This window comes from Leopardus geoffroyi, chromosome C3, assembly GCF_018350155.1.
Source record: "Leopardus geoffroyi isolate Oge1 chromosome C3, O.geoffroyi_Oge1_pat1.0, whole genome shotgun sequence".
Lineage (NCBI taxonomy): Eukaryota > Metazoa > Chordata > Mammalia > Carnivora > Felidae > Leopardus > Leopardus geoffroyi.
In genome coordinates, this window is record NC_059338.1 from 108,703,906 (window position 1) to 108,716,342 (window position 12,437).

General features: G+C 35.0%; 1 protein-coding gene across 12 annotated transcripts in view; it reads right to left on the bottom strand.

The window, feature by feature from the left end:
- The window catches only part of VPS13B (vacuolar protein sorting 13 homolog B), an 811,203-nt gene that overhangs the window by 719,397 nt on the left and 79,369 nt on the right, over window positions 1-12,437 (bottom strand). For all 12 annotated transcript variants that reach the window (XR_006706367.1, XM_045454090.1, XM_045454093.1 and 9 more), the window contains 2 exons: window positions 6,632-6,799; window positions 2,082-2,263 (listed from right to left, as the gene is read on the bottom strand). Coding sequence is in view for 11 of the 12 variants with exons in the window: in XM_045454090.1 (XP_045310046.1) it covers window positions 2,082-2,263; window positions 6,632-6,799 (350 nt within the window). In the remaining variant the exon portion in view is untranslated. The remainder of the gene's footprint in view (window positions 1-2,081; window positions 2,264-6,631; window positions 6,800-12,437) is intronic.

Genomic DNA, 12,437 nt, shown 5'->3' on the forward strand with positions numbered 1-12,437 from the left:
GAGCGCTGGGGTGGCTCAGTCAGTTAAGAGACCGACTCTTGGTTTCAGGTCAGGTCATGAGCTCAGTTTCCTGAATTCAAGCCCAGCATTGGGTTCTGTGCTGACAGCATGGAGCCTATAGCGATTCTGTCTCCCTCTATCTGCCCCTCTCCCACTTGTGCTCCTTCTCTCTCGCAATAAACTTAAAATTTTTAAGCTCATTAAGAAGATATTTGCAACTAACCATAATATTTCCTAAAGAATTAATCAGAAATGTGTCAAAGATTTACGTCACGCTTTCATTGTTCTAAAAAATTTTTTTCAAAAGCAAATTTTCAAAAACAGGGGAAATGTTAAATAAATTATATACCTATATAATCCATATCTCATATGACACAAACTCTAGGACATATTTGTCACAACAAAAATTATAAAAGGCCTACCCAAAATATAAATAAATTCAAAACCATTTAAACATACATGAGAGCCTGAAATGAATAATTAGGGTATCTGGAATATTCTGGGAAATACTCGCTCTTTGAGATGATCAATGAAGTTAACCATGTGCATTTAGTACATACGTCCTAGGAAAAGGAATGCCAAGAATGATAGGTCTAACTCAAAATGACAAATTCTTACATCACAATGGTATTAATAAAAAATTCAATCTTATTTCAGTTGAGCATAATGGTATGTCATATTTGGTGATTTCCAGAGTCAAAAACCACATGTCAATAAACTTATTTATATTAAGGTGCTTTTTACAATGACATGTCATGGCTAGTCAATTTTGAGAACATAAACTTTATATGCCAACACCAAGTTTTCCCCAAGTTACCTTATTTTTACTTTCCTCTAATTTAGCCACATTTTAAAATGTATAATTACATTTGTACTATTATCAATAAATTTATTTTAAACAGTAAGGCATCCATGTATCCATCACTCGCTTTCAGACGTTGAATTTACCCGTAACATTCCCCAACATTACTAACAGATTCAAGATAAAAGAAGGAAAGTAAGCCCATTAACCTGAGACACAGGCATCAATATCATTAAATTAATACTCTTCTATGCTTATCGGTGGCAAAATGCTAATTCAAAACTAGAAAGAAAAAGTAACAGAATTTCAATAAATTAATGTGCACTCTATATAATGGGGGAAAAAGTAAAACACTGATCACTAAAACACTACCAAAGAAAAACAGGTGGATTTTGTGAATATAGTAAATTTATATAAAATAGAAAGTTATATGTTTTTAAAAATATAAAACAATAATTTCTACAGTCATACACAACCAGGAACAGTAGTCAATACCTGTGTTCAGACTCAGGGCCAGCTTTTCCATTACAGCACTTTAGTATTCAAAGGCACGTAACTCAACAATGAAAATTCATTCAACAGTAGCAGTTACTAACAAGATCACAAATGGAATTCTTTTTCAAAAACTGATATACAGAGACTTAGAAAACTGTTATATAATTAAAGAACACAAGATTTACACTTAGAGACTTACCTATACACATTGAAAATATATTCTGATATCTTAGAGAACAAATTTTCACATTTATCAAAAGACATAACCTGAAAAATTCCTATATGGTAAGATTTTAATAACATTTTGAAACCATACATGAAAAGCTAAAATTCCCTGAATCAATAAGCTAAGATATTAAGTTAGCATTAAGCCTTTTAAAGTTATCTAAGAAAGATGGGTAACAACTACATTTATGAGATAACGTTAATTAAAAGTATTGAAAAATACAATGATATTCATCCACTAAAATTACACTTTTCATAGGATCTCCTCTATCTACTTAAAAGAGAAAAACACTAATAAACAGTTGGACAAACGAAAAAGGAAACTATAGTCACAGAGGGGGAAAGTACCCAAAATCCCTTTACTAGAACACATAATGCAGAAAGTTATAATGTATAATAAACAATATAACATAAAAACTATAAATAGAAATAAAATTCTCACAAAAACTGGTATATACTTTTGAGATTAATAATTAGCACACACAAGAACCAATGAATTAGCACACCAAGAACCAAAAGGAAGACATGCAATTCAACTACTAGAAAAAGAAACACCTACTTTAATAACAGATGGCATCTTGGAATTTAGGTTATCATATGTGAAATGCAGACGAGTTCTGAAGGAACATTTGTACAATAAAGGATCCTGGTAAAATTCAATTTTACCACTAGCATTTCGTTTATCCAGACAAACCGTACAGTCAGAAAAATTGATAACCTTTCTCAGTACCAGATCAGTTGCTAAAAGAAAAGGAAAACATTTTAATTAAAAAGGAAAGGGGAAAAAATGCAACTATTTATTGGTACAAATGGTAATAAAAATAGCAGAAATAAGATTAACACAGCATTTAATACATGATGCCAGAATCTATGCAAAGAATTTCTCATTTATTATTTAATTCCTCCAACAACCTTATGAAATAGGCACAACAGTACCCATTCTAAGTATGAAGAATCAAATAAAATACAAAGAAATGAAGTAACTTGTCCCCATTTTGCTTGGTGTCTAACTGTAAGTTTAAGAGAAAATTTATGAAAAATTTTGCTACATTTCACTATCTGCAGTGAGATACCAAATAACTTAGATAAAATTCTTGAGAAACCAAATTTAAAAAAACATTCTGAGCAATTGTCATTCGTTTACTATCTCACACCAAAAAAACTTAACAGCTTCTCTAAACCTGCACCCTCAGGTATAGTAGCCACCAGTGATATGTGATTTAAATTTATATATATATTAAAATTATCTAAAACTAACATTTCAGGTCCTCAGTTACACTAGCCACATTTTAAGTGCTCAATAGTCACATGTGGCTAGTAACTACAATACTAGACTGTAAAAATATAAAACATTTCCAACATCACGGAAAATTCTAGTGGACACCACTGCTCTAAATAACTCATGAAGAAATTACCAAATTACAAACAGTATACAGTTTGTTTTCAAGAGAATAAAAATGAAACAACTGCTGATAAAGTATCAAGCTAGAAAATGAAACCTTTAGCAAATGAGTAGGTTTATTCCTAATAAGCAATTCCTAGGTAAATGTTAGGCCCAAATCTATTTGGTCAGTGATTTTAAGCTAGCAGCTGTGCACATGCTATGGTCATGGGAATCTTCAAAAACAGTAAAATATGCTTGAGTCCATTCTTTAATAAAACTACTTCTGAGTATATTCTAGTGGTAACCTCTAATTCACCTTTTAAATTTTTTTTGGATTTAAGTTTTTAAGAAGTAAAAACTAAAGAATGTGCACATGTGTGGAAATAGCCAAGTTTTATCAGCAAATGAATTTTAAATGTTAGTTGAAATAATACCCAAACCTTACATATTATTTCAATTTACATGGAATATAAATAAATGATTTAGTTACTGATATTACATCCATGTACACAAATTAACGAAATTTTGACAGAACTAGAAATGAAAGAAACCCACTAGATATTTCCTTCCCTGTCTTCATGATAATGATTTATGGAGTACTTGCTATTAGATAATACACTAAGTCTTTTACATCTGCTACCTTTTAATACTTATATGCCTCTGTTTAAAAGATGTGAAAACTGAGGCACAGTAAGGGGAAACAGTCTAATGTTAATTTATAAAGAACAGAGCTGTCATTCAAACTCTGGCAACCTTACTCAAGAGTGCACGTGTTTATCTATTACGCTAAAAGAACATAAAGTGGTCGTATTTCAAGGGTATTCTAGAAAATTATTATTCACTGACAGAGGATATTATCAAGTTTGAAATCAATATTTTTCTTAAACACTAACAGCAACTACCTTTTTTAAACTTTACAAAATGATTTCTAGTTCTGGTACTTTAGATAATGTGCTGCAATTTAATCTGTAAAATGGGCATAATAATTATGTCTGTGTAGCTCTGGAGCACTCTAGAAAATGATTTGGCAATATTTTGAAAATGTGAAATTCGCAATCCTTCCATCTAACAAACCCACTCCTCGGTGTATGTCCTTAAGAAATGCTTATACATGTGCATGAAAAGGTATGCACAAAGATTGCTAACAGGACTGTTTGCAACAGTAAAAATCTGGAAATATCCCAAATGCCCATCATCAGGAGAACAGACAATTGAACTTTGGCATGACTAAGTAGATTATTCACAAGTAAAAATAAGTGCTCTATAATTACATGCAACAATATGGAAAAATATGCAAAGCACAACACTGAAAACAGGAAGTCTTTGAGGTTTTATTCAAACCTCAAACTCCCAACACAGAGCACACTGTTTTTACATAGTTCAAAAATACATGTAATATATTATTTATGTATATATCCACATCCGATACTTTTTTATTGAGGTAAAATTCACACAACACAAAATTAACGATTTCCAGTGACAACAAAGTAGCCTTTAGTACATTGACAATATTACAAATCCATCACCACAATCACTTTTAAAACTTTTTCATCATGTCAGAAAAGGAATTCTGTACCCTAGAGCTATAATTCCTCCAATTCCCTCCTTGACCTCCCACTCCCCAATCCTAAGCAGTCACTAAACTACTTTCTGTCTACACAGAATTGCCTGTTCTGTGCAGTTCATATAAGTGGAATCATACAATATCCACCTTCTGTCTACTTCTTTCACTTAGAACATTTTCAAGGTTCATCCATGTAATACCATACACCAGTACTTCATTCCTTTTTATAGCACAAGTCTTCTTAAGCAATTAAATGATAAAATTTAATATAGCAGTTAACTCTAGGAGGAAGGAAGGGGATGGGATAGAGAAAAATAGATTGGTGGGAGTAAACTACTGTAAATGTTCTAAATATTCAGAGGTAGTTGCTCATTATAATGTTTATAACAAATATGTTACCTAAATCCCTTTGTAAATATCAACTGTTGCATTAAAAATTAATAAAAGGGGAAATAATAGTACATATCTCAGAGGGTTAAAGGGTTAAAACAAGATAATGTAAAAAGCATAGCACCAGGCCCAGCAGTTAATAAGCACTCACTAAGCGAAAGACACTATTTTTGCTGTTTTTATCACCACCATCATCATGAACTTTCAGGTGGTAGGATACTTGATTTTCTTAAATCATCACGTTGGTAGTAATAATTCATTTTACAAATGATTCACCCAAAGTTATACACAAAGTTAGTGGCTGAAGGAAGATTCAAATGAAGATGCCCTAACTTCCAATCCAAGATTCTCTATAAATCACTGTTATTTCCAAAAGTAATATTGGCATTACTTGTATATTAAAACTATAGGTGAAATTTCTACCCATAAAATGTCAACGCATTCAATCAATCCTGCATTATCCAGTTCTGCTTGTTTTCTATTTTCCATAGTTTTTTCCTTGTGGCCTTTGTATGGAATATTTTTTCAACAGAAAATGAGAGGGAGGCATTAACAATGTCTCAGAAACAGTGCTTGGGACTTTGCATATACACTGATTTATGCCTCACAACATTATTCTTCATTTTCAAATGTAAAGATCGAGGGGCACCTAGCTGGCTCAGTCGATAGAGCATACAGCTCTTGATCTGAGGGTCTTAAGATCGAGCCCCACATTGAGTGTGGAGCCTACAGAGAAAAAAAAAAAGTCAAGACTGAAGCTTGGAGAACAGACAAACATGAGACTATATCCAATTCTGCTGGTTCCTAGCTGTATGCCTAAACTAGGCAAGTTAAGTAACCTTGAGACCAAAATTTCATTTTGCTTTCCTTACAGTAGGACTTAAGATGAGTAAGTGAATATATAAGCAAAGGAATAAGGATATCATGTTACAGAGTGAGAATTTGAGAAGATAAATGTAAATACTAACAGCTCATTTTCTCAGCACTATGTACAAGATACGCATACAGGTGCTTTCAGTGCTCTAATGTATTTAATACAATAACTCTAAGCAAGCTCTTAGTTACCCCCATTTTACAAAAGGGGAAACTAAGAAATGGTAAAGTAACTCACCCAAGGTCATAGATCTCTACTAAGTGGGACAGCCAGGATCCAAACCCATGTAGTCTAACTTCAGTGCCAGCACTGTTACCAAATACATTCCCTGGCAAGTCATAGATAAAAGGTGCTCACAATACTCTCCTCACTACCTTTTCAAAAAAAAAATGTATACTCCTTACCCTATCAGAACATGTATCAAGAAATATTAGGATTTATTACTATTTCTTCTGACAAAACTAAGATGATCCATAAGTCCCAAATATGCTCTGGAATGTACGAACCTAAAACGTGTATCAGTCAGATGTATAGTTTTGCCATTACCAAGCAATGCAAAATCAAAGTGTTCCTTTTCCTCCTTCAAATCCATTAAAAAATGTAACTTTTTATTATTACAACCCATAGCATTGTAAAATATAATACACTTGAAATATGCATGAAGAAAGAGTAAAACTTAAAAATATTAAAAATTGAGTTCCGGATTTGTTAATCTGAGGGTCTATTAACCTCCTGTATTTGTATGCTAAATTATATTTTATATGTTCATTTTCTAGGCTGAAGGCAAAAAGCTCTCATTAGATTTATCAAAGAGCCAGTTGGCCCAAAACTGGTTTAGAAACCAAAACAACTATTTCAATAATGGAAAAATCTAAACTCTTTTTAGTATTTACTCACCAGAAATATCCATGAATGCACGATCCCATAATTCACCTACTGTATAGCATTCTGCAGAAGTGATATTGACTGAAAGAACAATATCATCTTCAACATATTTTAGTATGAGATTATTTATAACAATATTTACATTATTTACAACTCGTCTAATCAGACTCTGCACATAACCTACAAAATAGGAAAAAAAAAAGGATTCAATTAGCCATAAGTCTATCAATAAATAATTATTCTAAAAATGTTACTGAACTTATTAATGTACATGATAGGTGGATATCATTCGGCATATTACACAAAGAGGAAACTAACAGTCAGTCAGATAGGTAGACAGGCTTGCACAACTGACACAGCTATTATGTAGCAGATCCACCACCAAAAAAACATTACCAAGTTCTATATGATGAAGTGTTCATATACTAAGAGAAATCACAGAGACTACACCTTTTTAATAACATAATACTATATCCCATTCAGTGATAATCCTATATTCAGTAGTTTGTCTGGCTTCTGCCTATTTAAAAATATTTTCCCAACTGAAAAAAATTACTACATGCTGATTATTCAATGTATTGAAGAATTGCTTCTTTAAGACTGTTTTTGAGCCAGCTGCCATCTTTTCCTCCTACTTCTAATAGCCATAAATATATTCAAAAGTTAGTCTGGCAGGAGGAAAGATAGGAGAAATATGACCATCATAATGGCTTCAAGTATTTCCACTTACTAATATAAAATAATGAACTAGTGGAAAGGAGAGAATATAAATGGGGAAGAAAATGTAGACAGAATTTAAAGAGGTGAAAAAACACAGTGAATAAGAAAAAAGAAAAGTATTGAAGGAATGAATAGAGAAAACCATAATGAGAACACAAGGAAATAAGAATGAGAAACAAATAAAAAAAAAAATCAAAACAGAACTAGTGAACATTCTTTTTTATCCCTAGCGGCCTAAAATCTCCAAACTTTTAATTTCATGCTTCTGTGGGATACTCCATAATTTCATAAGTTTCTCACGCAATAAATTTGAATATAGACATATTAGTGAGGAATTTAATTGAAAATATTAATAAAACTAAACATAAACAGCATTTAAAAACACAGGAAGAAATGATTTCACTTGATTTCCCACTATAAAACCTATTTAAAAGCTACTTAAAATGTCAGCTATTTCATGAACTATCTGCTTGTATTCAGAACTTAACTGGACAAAACAGAATCAACTTCTGTCAGCAGCTGATATTATTAACATCTATACTAACTGCTGAGAGAAAGCCTATTTAAATCTATTCAACCATAACATGTTTGCAAAAACCCACTCCTTCATTCATTCCCAAAGGATACAAATAGGAAAGAAATGTAAAACAACTAAGATCAAGTTTTCCTCATATATGGAAACTATTATCAGCTTTTAGAGTGTCAATATGCTACAATATGTCAATATGTTACAAAATTAACATACACAGTATCAATAAATTGTAAGGTATAAATATTTTTATAAGAGTAAATGCTAAAATAATGCTTAACAAATTAAGCTTCTAAAAGAAATTTTAAATATCAAAAGTTTCAATCTTAGAATGTATATTCCCGCATGCTATTACTACTCAACAGATGTTAAAAATAAAAATAAAAATGAACATCCTGTTTCTAAGAAGTCAAAAACATGACTAATATTGGTTTTCCTATTTCTGAAAAACGTGTCATCAATAAGGAATTTATAAAAACCTCTTAAGAGTTCAGGAGTTTTTATTACCTTCAAAAGAAAAACTCTCAAAGATAGAACTGGAGAAAATAGATAATGCAAGAGAATAGAAACATAATACTGTAAATGTATTTGAACAGACAGAATACTAATGATAGATTTTCATCTATTTTTTAACATCTTCCCTCAGTTTCTCATTATAAAATTAGCATACACGTTGAGATGGATAAGCCAATTCACCAAAGATAAACAATAAAATATCTAAAAAGAACTACTCCCAGAGACTATATTTCCTTATTAAAAATATAATACCAAAGTAACAGTAACTAATGGAAAAAATGATACGCTATTTCCCTAATCCCGCATATAACTTAGCTTTAAGTGAGCTAAAGAAGAGTGTCAAACAGCAGATCTACTAGCTCTCATCACTAAATATTTAGGGACTCCCTCAGAGTATATCTGTTCAGATGACGTAACAATAATCCAGGTCTTTTCCACAAGCATCTAAAAATGTAAGGTCACTCTGGGAATAGAACCTACAGATGTCATACTGGATTCCTCTAAAACAACACCCTGTTAGGAATCAACCTTTCCAGAAATTCCTACAATTATCCAACTGTCTCCCACCCACAAATCCCATTCCTCCAGACACATACATCTATGCCCACAGGACCAAATAAAACACTATGAACTTTCACTGACTTCGCTCATGCTCTTCTCTGGTTTAGAATATTCTTTGTCCATTCTCCCTACTCATTATAGGCCCAGTATAAATGTCCTCTCCCCTACATCCTCTTCTCCAATGTCCTCCAAAACCTACACAATATTAAGACCATCTCTACCACTTTCCTTAGGCTTATTACTGCCATTTGTGTATGATTAGATATGATTATTTTCTCTGTTAAACTATGAAATCCTAGAGAACAAAGACTAGATTTTATTTATTTATTTATTTATTTATTTATCTAATACTATTAAATTAAATGACATGTAACAATTTTGGTTACAAAGACAACAGCTACAATCTATCCTGTTTTCACTGGGAAGTCAAGTTGCTGAAACTCAGAAATTGCATGGTTGATGACATGGTTACCGTACCTAAAAACATTTTCGTGTACAATTTCAGGTTTGTGAAGCATCAAGTAGGCAACTTATGTTCAAATTACTACAGGTAAAGTTCTTTTTAACATTCTTGACTTTTTCTTTAATTTCAAAGAGAGCACAAGAGAGGCAGAGGGGGAAACAGAGAATCTTAAGCAGGCTCCACACTCAGCATGGAGTCTGATGAGGGGGGCTATGATCCTGGGATCATGACCTGAGCCAAAATCAAGCGTGATGTTCAACCAACTACCCCATTTATGCACCCCAGTACTTCCCATTTTTGACAGGTAGATACTGACTTGTATTATTTTCCTATTCAAGAGCCACCCATCCTTCAAGGTTGTACAACAAATGACTACTGGCAACACCAAACTGTTCTCAAAAAGTATCTCTAGATCTATGTAAATGTTCAAACTTCAAAATTATAACCACAGCCATAACTTTGCCCTAGAAAATTCTGAGACCAGAAATTCAGCTCTACCATGAAAGAACCTTAACATGGTTCCCAGGCAGGATAAGGCTGCCAGAAAAGAGTCCTCAAATAACCATATGAGTCAAACTTTAAATAAAATGATTTACCATTATCCAGCTGGATTCTCAAATTATCCCTTTTTTTTCCCCCTTTGGTAAGATTAACTTTAACTGCTCTGCCTCCCAGTAATTGCCCAACAAGTTCAGTTACTTCCTAAGCAACTCCTTTACTGTGATTTATGTCGGCATAAAAGAGGATACTAGTCCTCCTGTTAGGTAAGGCAGGAAATCACTTGTTAATCCAAAAGCTACCTTAAAATAGACTACAGCTCTGTTTTATGCTTCTAAAAATAGTATTTCTTCAGTTATTTTTATGTTTTACAGTCTATGCTCCCAAAAATAGAACAATTTTCACAATTCTGACTATAAGGGTAAATTCTAATAAAGGCTCTAAAGGATCTTTAAAAGTCTGCGACCTGTTTTGAGTAGATTCAATTTAGCCAATAAATTTTTATCTGTGAAATCAACAACTGACAAAAGCTTTAAATTCATCATAAACAAGCTCTTTCTTAAAAGAAAAAGATGTGTAACAAGACTTAACCATTAAACCTAACACCGATTATTCTTTGCCAGGATACTGGTGGAGAATATTTAATACAACGAGCTGAGCTCATATAGGAATTTTTTAAGGGATATGCAGTCAGAAATTTGGAGAAGTAAAAGGACTGCCCATTTAATAAATAACAACAAGATAGGGTTTAATTTCCATTTTAATTCGCCAAGGATTTTTCCCAAGGAGTTAATTAGTAGGCAAAAATTTAGAAAGTTCTGGGGCGCCTGGGTGGCTCAGTCAGTTGAGCAACTGACTTCGGCTCAGGTCACAATCTCACAGTTTGTGGGTTCGAGCCCCGCATTGGGCTCTGTGCTGACAGCTCAGGATCCTGGACCCTGCTTCTGATTCTGTGTCTCCCTCTCTCTCTATGCCCCTCCCCTGCTGATGCTCTGTCTCTGTCAAAAATAAATAAATGTTAAAAAATAGAAAGTTCTGGAGGAAATTCAAGGGGAAGATGGCAGCAGAGGAGGGCACTGGGCTCACCGCGTCCTGCTGACCACATAGATTGCATCCACATCTGCCTAAATAACCCAGAAAACCACCAGAAGACTAGCAGAACAGACTCTCCGGAGCCAAGCATAGACGAGAGGCCCCCAGAAGAGGGTAGGAAGGGTGGGGAGGCGGTGCGCACTACCAGGACTGACGGGAGGGAGCCGGGCCGGTGGAGTGGCAGCCCGCTGGGCAAGGCAGAGCCCCTGAGTCTGGCTTGCAAAAGCGGAGGGGTCGGACAGAGTGAGTTCTGACAGCCAGCGGAACTTAACATCTGGAATGTTATAAGTCAACAGCTCTGCTCCGAGAGCGGGAGGGCTAGAGGACAGTGGGAGGGAGAGTTGTTGAGCCCCAGAAGACACGGCTCAGCTTGGTAGGGAACAAAGGCGCTCGCCAGGGCCATCTCCCTTGCCCATCGCCCAGCCAAAATCCCAAAGGGAACCAGTTCCCAACAGAGAACTTGCTTGCACCGCGCAAACACCCAACACTGTACTTCTGCAGATCCATCCCTCTGATGGGTCAGCCTCCCTTCTGGTGCAGCAGGGCCCCTCCCAAAGCAGACCACCGAAGGCAAAGCTAGCTGGGTCTGCACCTCCCAACCCTGTGCACCTTGCCAATCCACCCCAGCTAATACACCATATCCAATCGAACCAGCACCACAAGCCTGGCAGTATGCAAGTAGCCCAGACAGGGGCCACACCACTCCACAGTGAGACCTGCCCCTGGGAGAGAAGGTAAGGTACACACCAGTCTGACTGGCCCTGGCAGTGGGCTGGGGGCAGATATCAGGTCTGACTGCAGCCCCGCCCACCAACTCAAGTCACTCCACGCAGCGCAGGGGACGAGCCCTGCACTTCCCCGCCACCCCAGGGACTACCAGAAATGACGAAACAGAGGAATTCTCCTCAAAAGAAACTCCAGGTAGTAGCGACAGCTAACGAACTGATCAAAAGCGATTTAAGCAATGTACAGAAAATGAATTTAAAATAATAGTCATAAGATTAATCGCTGGGCTTGAAAAAAGTATAGAGGACAGCAGAGAATCTATTACTACACAGATCAAGGGACTAACAAACAGGAGGAGCTAAAAACTGCTATAAATGAGCTGCAAAATAAAATGGATGTGACCACAGCTCAGATTGAAGACACAGAGGAGAGAAAAGGTGAGTGAGAAGATAAAATTATGGAAAAAGAGGAAGCTGAGAAAAAGAGAGATTAAAAAAATCCAGGACTATGAGGTGAGGATTAGAGAACTAAGTGACACAATTAAGCGTAATAACATATGCATAACTGGGATCCCAGAGGAGGAAGAGAGAGGCAAAGGTGCTGAACATGTACGTGAAGAAATCATAGCTGAGAACTTCCTTGATCTGGGGAAGGAAAAAGGCATTGAAATCCAAGAGGCACAGAGAACTCCCTTCAGATGTAACTTGAATCAA